The sequence below is a fragment of the Perissodus microlepis genome, chromosome 4, assembly GCF_051167445.1.
Source record: "Perissodus microlepis isolate ML-2025 ecotype Zambia chromosome 4, ASM5116744v1, whole genome shotgun sequence".
NCBI lineage: Eukaryota > Metazoa > Chordata > Actinopteri > Cichliformes > Cichlidae > Perissodus > Perissodus microlepis.
This window is the reverse complement of record NC_140464.1, coordinates 19,717,965-19,734,945: the sequence shown is the minus strand read 5'-3', so window position 1 is coordinate 19,734,945 and position 16,981 is coordinate 19,717,965. Positions and strand designations below refer to the sequence as shown.

Below are 16,981 nucleotides of genomic sequence, written 5' to 3'. Positions count from 1 at the left end.
CATTGTCGTGTCCCCTTCGGTGGTGGATGTCGGTGTGTGTAGCCTGTAGCGAAGCTGTATTTGTGCATCACTTTTCTTTGTACGCTGTTCTTTGCTCATTATGAACGTTTGCTCGTCAGACTTGCTCTGTGTCACATTTGTCCTCTCTTGAGAGGTTGTCACGGTGATCACAAAGTGCCATGAAAAAGTGCTTTGTTGTCATACGATCTATAAATATATATATATATATTTTGTAATGTACGTGCTGCTGCTTTATTGAAGTCTGGCTCGTCTGCGTTTTTGTGTGTGTGTGTCTGTGTGTGTGTGTGCTTGAGTGGGAGTTGCTGACAAACGGCAAGATGTGCTGCAGTTAATGAGCCACTGTGTGGCAGCAGCTGCCCTGTTTATTCTCCAACATGCACAGCTAGAGAAAATAAAGTGTTTTATCAATCAGATAGATAACTGTACACATGTTAATAACTGTGGATTTGTGAGTGTGTTTTATGATGTTACTGTATGTAGGCAAGCTTTTTGTGAAAGGATGCTCAGGATCTGTGTGGTTGCACAGGTTAGATGGACTAGTGCACTGGGGTGATGTGAGAAGACATGAAATACTTCAGAACACAGTCGTGATTCACTGTACACCTGAAGGCGGCTCACATCCATCTACAGTATGACTCACTTAGCAGACCCACTGAGGCTTTCGGTCCTTTCCTGTGGAAAAAAAAGTGCATTATTTGAGCGACTTTCCATCACCAACTTGAACCCACTGTTGCATGTGGTCAGCATACTGCTGAGAGCTTCTGCGTCTGTCCTCTTATCAGGGCTGGCAGCATTCTCAGCTAAGAAGTCAAATCCTGCCCGAGGTTTTAGCCGAGCAGCTTCCTGTCAGGATCTATTTTCACTGCCATGTCACTCATATCTCATGGGGTGACAGTGGAGTTGAAAACTGATGCTGATTATTGTTGACAGACGATCGCATAGCCAGAAGTTAGAGTTTAGGAGTACTTGAAAGTCGATGCAGGGCTCCTAAAATGCCCAGTTTGTTCACATTGATCATTTAAATGACGGTCATCTCCAGCTTCACCTGTTTTTACTGGACTCCACTCGGGTACTTTAACTTTCTTTTGATTGGTTGCCCCTGCAAACAGCAGGTGGGTGGGGCATCTGCGCTCACAGACAGAGCAGTGTGCATGAGATGACCATATGGAGTACATTCACTCTCTTTGACGTCATACAGAGACAAAAGCAGGAAACAAAATATTTGAAGCTGAGCATTTAGAGCAATCTTTGCTCTCTAGGACTATCTGCACATATGCCGACTTCATTATTTGAGTCTGCCAAAGGAAAGTCCCCTTAAGTCCGATCTGGTGAGTCAGAAAGTCATAACTAGGTCTTGTCTGGTTACTAATTTGAGGTTGCAAGTCTTTATCAACCCCCCAAACACTCTCATTAAAAACAGTATACGGTATCCTGCAGGGACATCAAACTCATCTCAGTGTGGGCCACACACAGCCCACTTTGATGTTAAGTGGGTCAGACCAGTAAAACTCCCTCTACTTCAATGTAAAGAAGTTTAACTGAACATTCAATACCTGAAATATTCTAATATAAAAAAAGTGATTTCAACAGTATGTATTGATTTGTCTACACAATAAAGAAATAATTAAAAATAGAAATACTTAAAAGCAAATTTAAAAATAATTAAATGTGTCAGGATGATTCTTTGGAAAAAATAAAAAAAAATAAGTTGCAAAAATTAATTTAGTAGCTCAATGCCCAAACAAATTTCTAGGTTAGTCTGGTTAATAAATTAAAAAAAACAGGAACTTTTCAGTGATTTAATTGTTCCTCTATTACTTAATTACTTTGATGTAGTATGAATCTAGCAAAAGCTGTAAAACTGAAGAAAATACAGTTAAAAGTTCATAATTTATGGGCTCCACCCCTACCTTAGTGGAATGACTGTTTCTACAGCAGCGTGTGGAGTGAATATGCTAATGACAAACAAATGTTTTACCTGTGACTTCAGAAAGGTAAAAGCTAAAACTAAGAATTAATTGATTCAGGTTTTAAAATCCACAGGATTACTCTGTGTGTGTTTTTTATATGTATTGTTTTCCTCAAATACTGTTTTTTCTTCTTCTTCTTCTTCTTGTTTTTCGGAAATCATCGCGCCTCGATTTGTATTTGCTCCTCCACTGGCCCCTAGTTTGCATGAAGCTGCCAGCTGGGCCGTTCAGTGAACGCACCTCCCTCTTCCTGAGTGGCTTTTCCACTTGTTTTGTGCAGCAACACTGAAAGGGTGCGTCTGCTGATTGAGTTTAATCGGCCTCAGCCCAGTCCCCGGGTCAGGACCTTCAGTGCGCACAGGAGCAGGAGCTTCGCTCAGGATTTAGACCACCTCAGCTGCAAAGAGCACATTAGGAAGAAGCAAAGCAGCAGCAGCAGCGTTTCTCACGGACTGGTCTCCACAGCAGGGCGGGGGGTGGGTGTTTCTTTTAATTTTTTAAGAGGGTTCCTCTCATTCACACATAATCTTCCTCAGCAGCATCCTGAGGAGGCTTTCTAGTTATTTCCACAGTGAACCAGCAACAGGTTGAGCAGCAGCAGCGTGAATGCGAGTAAAGCCGAACATGCCGAGCAAAAGCCAGTATCTGCGCCCCCGGCTGTGCACGCTGGAGAAGGGGGACAACGGCTACGGCTTTCACCTCCACGGGGAGAAAGGTAAGACGGGCCAGTTCATCCGGTTAGTGGAGCCCGACAGCCCGGCAGAGACCTCCGGGCTCCGTGCCGGCGACCGGCTGGTGTACGTGAACGGGGAGGACGTGGAGAACGAGAGCCACCAGCAGGTTGTGTCCCGGATACGAGCCACCGTGGGCTGGCTGGAGCTCATAGTGGTGGACCCGGACACGGAGCAGCTGCTGAAGAAGCACAACTTGAAGTGCCTGAAAGCTTTTGTCACCGACGGGGTCCCCCTACCCTTCGAGGAGGAAGAAGTGGAGGAGGTGGTAGTGGTGGAAAAGGAGGAGGAGGAGAAGACGGAGGAGGACGAGGTAGTGGTGGAGGAGAAGCAGGAGGATGGAGAAGTGAACGGGACAGAAAACGGAGATGAGCCGCGAGAAGAAGAGGTGGTGGAGGAGGTGAAGCAGGCGGAGACACCTGAGGAGACGACACCAGAGGAGACGCCTGAAGAGACGCCCAGAGAGTCCACGCCGATCCCAGAGACTAACGGGCAAATCCACGGACACGTGGAGAAGAAGCTGAGCATCAGCTCTGAGAAGGTGAGACACATGAAACTGGTAAATTCCCGCATTTCACGAGAATTTTCGTGCACCAAGTTTTGCAATTTCTGCGTTGTGCAAATGTTTCACTATAAAATCAGGCACCAGGTTTCCCACAGATCAAAACTTTCCCCCATAACTTTTCAAAATAAAAGCCCCTCTTTCTGTGGTTTTATTCCAAGCATCCCCACCCACAATCTATGCCTATGCCAATGATGGCACTTAGATATAAGTGCTGATAACTGCATCAAAGCTCCCTGCTTTTACTCAGGTACTGTTTCATGCAGATAATAGGTGCTCTGTGTCAGCTGCATCCACGTGTTGCCAGGTTGTGGGCAGGCTTTGCTGGCAGGGCATTTGCTGTGGGTGAAAGGCTTGAGATCACGAAAACAGGGCCTCAAACTGTGCCTCTCTTCTCCCAAATAACTGATTTCCTAATGTTCTCAAAGTGCTGTGAGATACAGGACTTATATTGCCAATGCCAATATTTTTAAGCTATAAAGGCAGCTTATGTAGGGGAGAGCAGTGTGTCATGAGATGAATCATCATCAGTCTGAAGACATTTCATGACCACTAAATCACTGTGATGTTTACTTTCTACAATTCATTTTGTTGTGTTATCTAACACAAAAAAACAAACCTTTCAGCTTTGCTACGATACCAATACCAACGATCGATATTCGTACCAATCTGATCATCTTGAGTTTTCTGACATTAAAGAGAATTTACTTGAAAATGTCAGGACAGTGACACATTGAAGTTGAGCAGTTAAAAAAAGAAAAAGCGGAAAAAATGTACCCTCAGTGTAGAAAACCACAAAAAACAAATGACTTACATTTGTGAGCCATCCACAACAATCACCAGGAAAATGTTTGGTCTCCCCACTCCCCTTTTAAAAAAAATATGAAACAAAATGAAACCCACTAAGTGCCTTTTTTTCACCCTTTGATCTTTTTCTCTTTAAAAATTAAGGACACGTTCTCAATCTGCGTCAGCCACTTGATGTTTCCCGAGTGTAAGCACTCAAGAGGACGAGGGTCCCTGCAGTCTGGAATATCTGTGTCCCTCGCTGCAGCGTCTCGGATGTTTATCCCCGAGGCTGTTTGTGTCTGTGTGCGGTGCTCATCCTCCGTACTTAACTGTGGGTGGAAAGAAGGGTCATAATACACACAGCCAGCAGCCATCGCAAAGAGACAGAGAGGGACCGGCTAAGCGTTCATTTTCTTTAATATAATAATCATCTTCTGTGGGTGAAGTGTTAAGTGCTGATTAATTGGAAGATGGTTCCATTAACACTTAATTGCGAGACGGCTTCTTTCTTTTTCCTTCACAGGTGTTAAAAGATAAAACAAACAGGCGATGACGCTGCAAACTGAAATTAGCTGTACCGATGTCTGCCTCTTTTTCCATCTAATGGAACCAAAATTAAATGCAGAAACTAACCAGAAATGCTTGTTTTCAGGAATCATGACCTGGTTACTCAAAAACAAAACAAAAAACCCAGACTCTGTTGTCAGCAGTTTCATGTAGGAACTGGTTTCTTGCTAACAAACTTCACTTGCCAACCATATTGCCCTGCAGAGGGACGAAGCTGTGACAGTGTGAGAAGATGCCAACTCCATGTGGACTGCAAGTTTAGCTAGCTCCACCCGTCTTTTGTTGGTAGATTATAATAAACTTTATTTGTATAATACTTATCAGAACCAGTGATAAACAGAGTTTCTCAAAAACACATAATAAACAAACGATAGATTCAATAAAGAATCTCGAGTAAAGAATAAATTGGAATAAACTTAAAATGCAAAAATTAAAGTGGAGCCATTAAACCTGGTGTAGTATGGTGATGCTTGGATACAACCTGTCTGGACCAACAGTAAGAATTTCTGTTATCTGAGTTTAAAGTCAATAATATTTGCATTCATATCCATTCCTTGGTGTTGATTAGACAGTTAAGTTCAGAGAGGTTTGTTGAGTCTGTGGACTTGATTGGTTGATAGAGCGGTTTGTCATCAATGTAATGAAGGGATGAAAGAAGGATGGGCCCCATAATAGACCCGTAAGGACTCCAGAGTCACCAGTGTAAACAAAAAACCAATTCAGTTGGTCAGATATGAGCTAAATCACTGCATCCCAATGCTGCAGCCTCACAAACCAAACTTTATGGCCTGCTATATCAAATGCCGCACTTAATTCAAGCGCTATGAGAATGGAGCACTGTTAGCAGTAATAAATAGTCTTCGGGAAAGGTTTTGCTATAAAAGATAACTTTTGCATCAAGGCCAGATTTATTGTTTTACATGCTAAAAAATAACCTGTTTTACTGATTAAAAGCACTCAAAACTAGGGCTGCCACAAACGATTATTTTTGCGATTAGTCGACTAATCAGATCATACATCCATTGAACGTAAAACATACAGCTTATTGCACCAGCATGCATCTGCTCTTATATAACTATCATTAGCTTACAGCTTTAAGTGTTTAAAGTATGTGCTAACTAAAAATAAAGACATGATAGTTTATTAAATTTTAATGAAGTTTGCAGATTGTTTCGGTGGAGTTTAATAAACTCAGCCGTCTGCTCCTTGCTATCTAAAATATAACAGGACACCGGAGTATATTCTCGAGCATTTCACACTTCTGATAATCAGTTGTCTGCTTAACGTTTATTCAGCTGTGTAAAAACTATAACTTTAATCTCAGCCGAAACCGATTTACTCAGGAACAAATAAAATACTGAAAAATGCCAAACAATAACATTTTTAAGTTATCTAAGTGACTTATATATCATGTTTAACCTGAGTAGCGAAAGACGGCGGTGGGTTTGAAAACGCTCTAGTGAGCCTTGCCCCCGGCTAGCTAACGAGCTAGTGGGTAACAGACGTCTCTGAAAACGTCGGAGTGCTTTTGAAAATATGTGGTGTCTTGATAAACTGAGCAGATATTTGAGGTTTACACAGTTACATTCTCGTCTGAAAATATGTTAAACGTTTATTTTGTGGCCCAGAAAGAATAATAAGAGTAACATTAAAACTAACTAGCTGCCGCCATTGTTGGAAACTGAGCTGGGCTGCGCTATGAATTCTGGGACACAGTTTCTTCGTCTTCGGCGTTTAACGGCAGCTGGCATCCTTGTACATGCAGTGCTGCCATCTTCTGTTTCAGTCCGTTATTACACTCTTAAATCCTACTAATTCCTGCGTCTTTTGGGATCTTACAAAGCTTCAAACGACGTGTCGACTATTAAATCAGTCGTCGACGATTTTGAGATATATATATATATATATATATATATATATATATATATATATATATATATATATATATATATATATATATATATATATATATATATATATATATATATATATATATATATATATATATATAGTATTATTAATTTATTTTTTTTTTCTCTTGTACCCGCAGTATAATGACAGCATTCACATACCCAGAGCATGCAGGACTTTTCTGGAAACATGTTTCTGGTATTTATTTAAGATTCTTCTTTTTTTTCCCCTCACATGAAAATAGCAACAGCCTACGCTTGTGCACAGCACTCGAGCACTGCTCAGTTATGTTGTTTGTCCTAGGAATATACAGCGATTGTTCCTGTGTTTACTCTCGATAGTCTCCACAGATGGCCTAATGGAGCTGTGGCAGTGCGGTGCACGCTGGCACGCAAACCAGCGGGAAACAAACGACAGCACTCCTAACAAATTCATTCTCACCACTCGGATCTTTTATTCCAGCTGTCTCCCAGAGTTTAACATACGGAGGATCTGGAGTGAGTAGGGAGCCTAGCTGGGAATTTCTGTTTTTGTGTAAAGGCACAAACCACAGGCTGAGGAAGTAACTTGGGGACACAGTAGAGTGTATGAGAGTGTAAATTGGACTCGAGGGATGCTGTTTAAAGTCTGCTTGCTTCTACGTTGCATTCACAGGCACCCTCAGGGTGTTTTTGGCATTGACTTTACTGTTTCTGGAATTTTCTTCCTACATCCTGTCCGGCATTCCTGTCTCGAGTCCCGTTGCCAAGCCAATAACACACACACACACACACACACACACACACACACACACACAACCTTGAAAAACACAGTGTTGGTTTAGCGGCCACACGGACACTCCGCCTGTCTGGCTTCATCTTTGAAGCGACACAAAAGAGGGTTCGAAGAACAACGCCCTCCCCGGAAGCTGAGGAGCCCCGGTTTCCATGGTTACACTGATGGCGCTTGTGTGCAGTTTGTGTGAAGTTGGTGCGTGTGTGTGTATATATATGTGCGAGGATGGAGGTAGGCGAGAGTGAGAAAGCGAGGTGTGAAAAACTGGATGAGCAGAGATGAAGGTCGAAGTGATCAGCTCGGCCGCTGTCGTCAGCGGCGAACAAAAACACACGGGGGGGGGAGCAAAACACATCAGCCGTTCCAAAGGTCGTCGTTTTGTTTACCGGGCAGTAAAATTTTTACCCTGCTATTGTGGAGGTCAGTGAAGTGTGCCCAATATGCTCTTCTCTGAGCTCTTGCTGCAAGAATTGTGGGGATGTGAGTGTATTTTTTCTGGCGGCGTTTGAGCGATTGAGGTGGTTGTATAACATCCCATCAAAACTGGAGCTGAAACAATCAGCCAGTTATTTGCTCAGTCAACACAAAGATTTATTAGCACCTGCTGTATTTTTGACAATTTGATGTTCTTAGTCATTTTTGCTACTCGCTGGAATACAATCATGAACTGTGGGAAAATGAGATTTTCTTTTTTAAGAATGTGTTTTAAGATGACGTTTATCTAACGTGGACTGCAGGGAGAGAGAGCGCGGGAGTGGGATATTTTGAGGACTTGACTGCTTGCCGCTTGCTTAAGCCCGACTTTAAACACTAATTAGAGGGAGAGGCAGGACCGCTAGTGTCGGATGTAATTGACTGAACCTAGTTGAGATTGTATACAGAGGAAAGTGTGTGTGTGTGAGTACAGCCGACAGAAACCACGCAGACTGCAGGAGCCTAAATTGAGCCGAGAAAGGGACTCATCTATTGATGTGCTGGCTGTTTGTCACTTCTCTCTCCTCTAATCTGGACTTTCATATAAAACCTGCTCATTAAAGACCTTTCCTGAACATACGTGTTGTTTTTTTGTTTTTTAATGCAGTCCGTACATAGAAAGCACAGTTCTCAGGATAACATGTTGTGTGGGAGGACTTAATCTATATTTATATGTTCTCCACTGTGTGGCCTGCAGTGCTGGATTTGCATAGCTCTTTTTAATAGTTTTTTCAGTGAAGACACGAAACTCTCGCTTCCGCCCCCAGCAGCAGAACTTCCACTAAGGGTTTTGTGATTTGTATCTACTCATTTAAAAGACTTGATTTGTCTTTCATTCGCTGACATGTGATGTAACGCCTTCAGAGGCAGATGCTGGGTAAATTTAACTTTCTCTTAATAGATCAGTAGTCAGCTTGCTGTGATCCTTTGTCATGCAGTTGAGGCTGAAACGGCCACACCTACACTGACTCTTTGAGCCAGCATAGTTAGGGCTGTGATTCTGGCTGCTTGCGGGCGTCTAGTGGAGTCTTGGCCTATGCTCAGTTCCTGGGAAGTTTGTGCTGGTTTCCTGTCATTGTTGTGGGTGAGAGATTCTACCACCTCGTCATCGTGATCCTCTGTCCACCCAAACCCCCCCTCGTCTTGGGCAGCAAGAAGACTCTCAGCAGCTTAGTGCAGAGTAAACTGTGGTCTAAACGCTGGGGAAGCAATCTCACCATTGCTTGGCAGTGAAAAGGGCACATACATGCAACATTACGAGTGCTAATGCAGCCCAGATGAATAGGGATCTCCCAGGGGTGGACACTGAGTTATGGTTCTAAGTAAACAGTGCGTCCAGCTGATAAGTTGTATGTTAGTCAGTCTGATTATCATTGTGACAAAGCCAGGTATTGTTCAAGGCTGTGTTTGGCCAATGAATTGCACGTCATTGTGTTTGTCTGACAGGATCAGATATTCTCCCTGATTCATTCTGACCGACTGACGTTTGCTCATGCGCCCGGGCATGTCTTTGCGTTTCTATTTGTTCTGTGTGGGTGCTTTCATGTGTGTGTGCAAGCTGGTTTTTTACGCCCTTGTATGAGAAAGTTCGGGAGTCACCCTTCTCTGCCCTTTTGTTTGCTAGATATGTGGGGCGGAGGATGTCATGCGCTTCATCGTGTTTCATCTCGGACATCTCTGTATTTGTGAGCTTAACGACTTTCCCGCTGCGTGTTTGTTTATGCGAAACTAGAAGTGCAATATCAACAAATCATTAATAATGTGGACACAGCAGCAGAAACATTCATGACCTGTTATGGTCGTCTGTAGCAGCTACATAAAGATAAATGACCCACACTCCACAGAATTGTATCAGGCAGTTGCCAAGGAGTCATTGAGTCAAATCTAGTCAATCCAGTTCACTTCAGTTGTATTTATATAGCTCCAAATCATAACAACAGTCCCCTCATATTGCTTTATATTGTAAGGTAAAGACCTTGGAATAATACAGAGAAAACACCAACAATAAACTCCTGTGACCAAGCACTTTGGCGACTGTGGGAAGGAAAAACTCCCTTTTAACAGGAAGAACCCTCCAGCAGAACCAGGCTAAGGGAGGGGCGGGGCCATCTGAGGTGATGGGAGGAAGAAAGGAAAAAAGACACACTGTGGAAGAGAGCCAGTAATAATAAATAATTAATAGAAATAACTACAGTGGAACCCCGACTTACGAATACCCCATTTAACGAAAAATTCAAGTTACGAAGGCACTTAACGGCAATATTTCTTCCCGTGTTACGGCAAAATACCCACGTAACGAAATCCGCTGGCTCTGATTGGCTGAGCCCAGAATGCCCAGAATGCCTTCCGAATCATGTGACACCCCCCTTGGCTTTCGTACTTGCGCTTCGCTGTTCCACTTGAACGACGTATTGTTGTTGCAGTTAGCAATTAGCCTATAGCCTATCGTTCACTCAAAAGGCGCGATGGGTGCTTCGACTTACGAAAATTTTCGACTTGCGAAAGACCCTCGGGAACGAATTAATTTCGTAAGTCAGGGTTCCACTGTAATGATTAAATGCAGTCCTATATAAACACATAGTGAGTTAAAAAGAAAGCCCCCAGCAGTTTAAGCCTATTGCAGCATAACTAAGGGAGTTGAGTAACTGATCGTTTTAAGCTTTTTATTTAAGACAGACAGCAAAAAAAACCAAACATATTTTCTATGTTTTCTGACTCTTATTTCGCAGCTGAGCTCAAGTGGTCATTCAAGGAACTGCAGTTTTCTGCACTCTAGTATTAATATCTTGGTTAATTGCCTCTATAATGTTAAGTAAAACTGTTAAAGCGAATAACCAAAAACAGCAATATGGATCCATTTAGTGTTTTAGTAACCGCTGCTGGGCGCTACCACTGAGCACACTTTACCCACTCATCTATTATCAGGCAGCTTTCATTTGAGATGCTGTTTTTGTGTAATTTAAGGGTGGGAATCGCATGAAACTCGAAAGTATTTTATCACATAATGCTGCCCAAGATGACGAGAGTATCAGGAATGTTTTGCAAGGCAGTCATATTGCAGTTTGTTGCAATATCTGTTTAAGAGTGAGGCGAGGAAAGCAAACAGCAGCCCAAGGAAATGAAGGTAGAGAGCAGCGATTGGAGGGCATGCAACAAAGGCCCCGTCGGTACTCCTCAACCTGGGAAATTGCCACGGTTTCGTTTTTTTAACCCACAGGCCATCAGGGTAAATGAGCATTAGCTTTCTTAATGCCAGCACATGTTCATATACCCCATTGTTTAAATGTCAGACAATCATGAACTGGTAAAAGGAAAACACTGTCAGGCAGAACTCCGGTGTAAGCATCTGCAGTAAAGTTGGATCAGCAGCACACTGTTGTATTGATCGTGGAGGTAATAAATAATCAGTGGCGTCAGTGTATCACGCAATTAACGGCGCTCTGTTTCACTGAAACCTTTGTGACACCAGCCAAACAACGACGCCACTGTCCCCGACAGCCAAGGCCACTGTGGCCCAGGTCAGGGGTGGAACCTGAACCCTTACTGCGTGGGTGTGTGGGTGGTTTGGTCGCTGCCTGGCGATTGGGTCCCGTGGGATACTGGATGGAGACTCTACAATGTCACATTCCATTTCGCTCTCCATTCTGCCGAAGGTTCACCACCCCGGCCGGACAATGAGCCGAGGCGCCGCGCCCTGCCGGGGGCGGGGGGGGGGAGTGACTCGTTGTGCACCCTGAAATAACCCCCCTTCCCAAAGCACAAGGTCCTCTCCACCCTCGCCACCCGCGAGCGTTAATACACTTACGCAGCGCAAATATCCATTTAAACAATCTCACGCTGTCTTTTTCATAAATAAAATCCTAAATATATCTTGTTGGCGAGGTTGGCTCCAATTTTCTGAACCGGTTTTCACATTTTAGGCTCAAAGTCAATTTTGGTTACTTTGATGATGATGATGATGGTGATAGTGTTTCTGTGGCTAGCACACATGACAAACATACAATAGACCTTTCCTGTGCAGCTCTGACGAGAGACAGCCCTTCCTCGGCTAATTTTAAAGTTTGCTTACATTTACTTGTCAGGGAGAGACAAGAGGGGAGAGAACTGCAATTAGAAGATTGCTTTTCTTAACTAAGTGTGGCTTTAATAATGTGACGCAGCCCCTTGGCATGTTTTGAGTGATAACGATGAGCCAGAATTTCTTTTTTACTTTTTATGTGGCCTTGAGCAGTAGCTCTGCAGGCTTTCTGAAGGTCTTTCAAAGGTGTTTTTTTTTTTTTTTTTTTTTTTTTTTTCCCATACATTGGATGCTTTTTCACTCATTTTCAGTCCAGTCCTTGTACCTGACCATTTTCAGACTAATGTATATACATTTTTTTTGTTGTATTTATGTATTTATTTATTTATTAAGCCACTTAACAACAACCTGTGTATTATTCAAGTGTAACAAAACACATCATTTGTTCCCATTTCTTTAGCTCAATCTACGATTGATATGTATATCAAAGATAACACACTTTCACGGGCTTAAAATAGCATTTTAGCACCAATGAGGTGATTCCAAAAGAGCTCCTAGCTGCAAACCTGGCATATCTCAGCAGGGTGTGCATTGTGTGCTTGAAAAATCTGAGGAAAGTGGACACTGGAGAAGGACACAACAAAACAAAAAGAATTGGCAGACCTAGAACAGCATCTAAAAGCCATGTCCTTAAGAAAAAGGAAAAATGTCCTGTTTCTTGAATGTTCTTCAAAAAGCTTGGAGAAATATTTCTGACTGCTTAAAAAAATGACAAAACTGCACGAGAGAGTTTGTGTTGAAGAACAGAGGTGGTCATGCCAAATGTTGACCTTCAAACTCGTTGTGTTTGCACGTTTCAATAAATCACTGGACCTATTTCCCATTTTCCTACAGCAAAATAAAAAGATTCGTGGTGGCTTGAGACTTTTGCACACTACTATACAGTCTCACATACAAAAGTACAACACACTGAATACATGAGATGAGATAATGAAGTTTAAAATATTTTCCCTAGCAGGCTGTCGTCAATATGTACTATATAAGGTGATTTCATCATCGTATGGCTTCGACTCACATCTGCATGTTCTGCTTTGTGAGAGCCAAATTTAAAAGTAAAGCCCTCTGACACCTTTTTCATGTTCTATATTTACTCCTCCCTTCCTTTTGTGCATTTTCTTATAACCACATCAACTGCTGTGCATGTGTGCATATTTGTACGTGAGAGGTCAGACTTGGTTTGTTGGGCTCGTGCGGCACTCAGGTCCGCAGGGGTGGAGGGTCAAGGACAGGAAGACTGGCTGAGGAGATAAAGCCGTGTTGATTTGCGATGGAACAAACCATCTGGCTGATCTGATGCAACTGAGTTTAAAACTGAGGACTGAAGGGTGGACGAACAACAAAAACCTCTCGAGCAAAGCCAGAACCTTCACTTTAACATTTTCAAAGATGCTGAAGTGAAGTCTAGGCCCCTCTGGTATCTTATCAGTGCGTGTACCCCTGCTGTGTTGACTGACATTACCGTTCTGTGTTCAGGACTTCCCCCAAAGAGTTCATCGTAACGGGAACCCTCTGTAAAACCTTTCTTTGCTATCTTTTGTACAGCTAGTTTGTCCCATCCTCAAATGGAAGTGGGGGGGGACAGTAGGGTGCTTTGTTCAGCTCTCCGCTTGCCTCCCAGCTGGTTTAATGATCCAGCTTGAAACCCAACACCCCTATCCCGCCTGAGAGAGTGGTGCGCTCCATACACTCAAGAGGACAAAACTTGTGCCGTGGTTAAAAAGGAACCAGGTTTGCATCAAACATTAATTAAGTCTGCCCTTGAGGCTGTTAATCTCCGTTAGAAACTACACATGGCAATCACAAGGAGCCGGGAGGTCAGCAGTTTGTCGCGTCACTGTGTAACCACGATGCCTGGCAGCGTGTCGTTTTAGTGCTTATTAGTTATGCTGATCAAAGAGGCCAAACTCATGGGAGAGCTTCCCCCACTCTTAGTAAAACGACAGGGGGTATGAAGCAATCAGCAAAAAGATGAAAGAGTGACCGCTTTAGATGACATCTGCATTCAGAGCCCATCTGAGTGTGACAGGTTGCAGTTGATGATTTGCAGGACTTGAGTTTTATTGGATGTCATCAGCAATCGACAGCAGCTGCTTGGGTAGGAGAACAGTTTATGTAATAGGAAATTTCAACATGCAGGCTTTTTTTTTTTTTTTTTTTTTTTTTTTTTTTTTTGGTCCTGGGTATGTGAAACAAAAAAAGAAGAGTAGTTGAGTTGCACAGGAATGACACAAGCCTACAGTAATAGATGGTCCTGCATGTGTGCTTCTTTATTGAGGCCTGTAGTTAGACATCAAACATTGGTTAAGTGCTTAAGCTTTCTTATTCTCTCACAAAAACACACACATAGAGACTGGTCGCTCTTTCCAGCAGCTCTCCTCTGTCAAACAGCATCTGAACTCTCTGGGCCAAGTAAGAAGGCGATAAACATGATGTATGGGTGTCACCGAGGTCTCTCAAAAGATCCAAATCACTCAGTCTGGTTTGTCACTCAGCTGTTGTTACCTCTAAGGTAAAAATGAGGACCCTGAGTGCCGCCTGATATTTAATCCATTTAAGTTATTATAGAAACTCCAGGGCTCTGTAGATGCCAGTGTGTGCCTCTTGCTTTCTCCCAAACAGAAATATCTTGGCCACTGTTGGATAGATTTCCACCCCCACCCATCCCCCCACCCTCCCCTCCAAGTTGAATCGTAATGACTCTGATGATCCCCTGACTTTTATTCCAATGTCATCATCAGGTAAACATTCCTGTTTGTCCAGTGCTTTGTTTTTATGGCTACGCACTGTAAAACTAATGCCGTTCCCATCGCACTCATCTTTACAATATGCTGACCGTAGCAGAGGCAAACCGCAGATTTATAGCTTCACAGGCTTTTTTAAATTTTTTTTTTATTTGTTTGTTGTTTTGAAGCAAGAGGTCGACCATATTTGGACTGGAGGGTGGAATGCTAAGGTGTCGGCTAATGCTAAGAAGCTTGGTTAGCAAGGAACATCCACTAACTGTAGGAGTGCATTGCTTAGACACAGTCCTAGAAACTGATTGGCAACTACTTGGCAACCAATGGTTACTAAGGAATAATATTTATTCCCTGACTAGTTGAGTGGCTGCTGAAAGTTGCTGGCAGTCATGGCATGAAATTGGTTGCAAAGAGGTATAAAGTGCCTCTTGGTAAGCGTGATTGGCTTGATCACTAGCAGGATGCTGCGGTCACCTGTAGTTTCCATGGAAGATACTAACTTGGCTTGAAAAAGTGCCGTTTCCATTACACTTTTTCAAGTTTGAGCACCGCTCAGTGGTTAGCTGATGAGTGTCGGCAACGTCTGTGCAAGCTACGGGTGACCATAAGCAATCATCATCTTTTGGTGCAGCACTCTCTTTCCAACCAGTTTCACCTAAACTCTAGCAAACGCCAGACAGGGAATACTAATTTTTTTCCTAGTGATTGAAGGTTACCAGGCACTAACTAGCCGGCCTGTGTGACTGGGGCATAATATAACACGAAAACCTCATTCATAAAAACACACACACTTCTCGTGAGCACTCTATTAACGTCACAACAAGCAATAATATTTGTAAGCTAATAGCATTGAAAGGGCTCTAAAGCCACTACTGTCACACTGACTAGAATTACAGCAAAAAGTGATACTGTATATGTCATCCTGTGAGTCATCCCTTACCTAAACCCATTATAGGGCTCGATTTGAATCATAACAATGAGTTTGTACAAAACCAACAAAAAAAGTCTTATAATGTCCTCCAATAACACACTGCTCCAGCGAGTGACCTTTAAAGAGTTAATTTTATATGAGTGAAGTGCGCTTTTCATATACTTTTTTTATTACGGTGAAAAATTACTTTCAGATAGCAAAACAGTGGCTATAAACTTTTTTATTTCTACCTTAAACTTTGGGGTTTTAAGCCAGATTTAAGTGGCCATTAAAGGAACTGCAGTTTGTGCCATTTTGTTTTTAAGCTGCTTGAGTAACTATTGCCTACTTAACGTCAGCTAACATCTAATATAACGTTTGCTTCTACAGAAATATGAGCACGAAACCATAAGATTGCTGCGGTAGTTTGCAGTTTAATCCCTTGTCTCGTGTGCCAGTTTAAGTTTCTTTCATATCTAAATAAAACTTATAGATAAGAGAGCTTCATTTTCAGCATCATCTCCTCCCCATGTGATTTTTTTTTTTTTTTTTTTTTTTAAGTGCTGCCTGTTGTTCACTCAGAGGCCTGTGAGTTGAACTTTGCCATCATGTCTTATCTCCTGGTTATCACAGCTTCCTGAGGAAAGCCAGAAACGAGTCTTAAAGAGGGCCATGCAAATCTGGGTTGGGGGATCTGTTAAAAAAGCTCGATAAGAAACCTCTAAAAGCTGCTGCGTTGTGAGGCAGCCGTGTGACTCAGAAGTGTGGTTTTGGAATATTAAAATGGGACCTCGTATTGTCTCGGAGTTATTGGTATTCAAAGCAAGATAGAAGCTGCTCACTCGCACACACGAGTCGCCCGGAAGAAGGTGTGTGAGAGTGAAAACCAGCCGGCAGCAGCTGGGAAGCAGGTTTTTTTTTCTTTTTTTTTTCCTTCAATAGAGATTTCTCTAGATGCAAACAAATATTACGCAACTACCTTCCTACTAACAAAAAATGGTTTGGCTTTGTGCGGACTGCCCAGTGTTACTTAACCGAGTGTTGATGCTGTTTCAGTAACAGCGGCTACAAGTGGTTTAATAACTACTAGATTATGTGAATTAACGTGTTATTTTATCACGTTTAAAAGTCAGCTCATGGTCAGTTCGATCGCTTATCAGGAATTATGTCAGTGTTTTATTGCTGGAAATCACAATACGACGCCACAGCTGCTGTGAATAACCCTGGTATCATGGGATTTATCAGTCCCACCTCTGTGTTGTACAAACTTAGCATGTTTGTCAGGTTTTCCTATTTGCCCTCCTCTCTTCCTTCTTTTTTTCAGCACAGGTAAAAGTATAAAATAAAAGACAAACAAACAAGAAAAAATAGGCTTTTATGGAAATGGTTTCCACAGCCTTCCTGTATGTGTGCAGCTTTTCCATGATTCCTGATTTCTATGCTGTGTGCACACTAC

General features: G+C 42.6%; 1 protein-coding gene across 1 annotated transcript in view; it reads left to right on the top strand.

The window, feature by feature from the left end:
- Positions 1-2,188: 2,188 nt before the first annotated feature.
- The window catches only part of nherf1b (NHERF family PDZ scaffold protein 1b), a 28,051-nt gene continuing 13,258 nt past the window's right edge, over positions 2,189-16,981 (top strand). Inside the window, exon 1 of the mRNA XM_084926373.1 lies at positions 2,189-3,263. Coding sequence (XP_084782499.1) covers positions 2,598-3,263 — 666 coding nt within the window. The 5' untranslated portion in view covers positions 2,189-2,597. The remainder of the gene's footprint in view (positions 3,264-16,981) is intronic.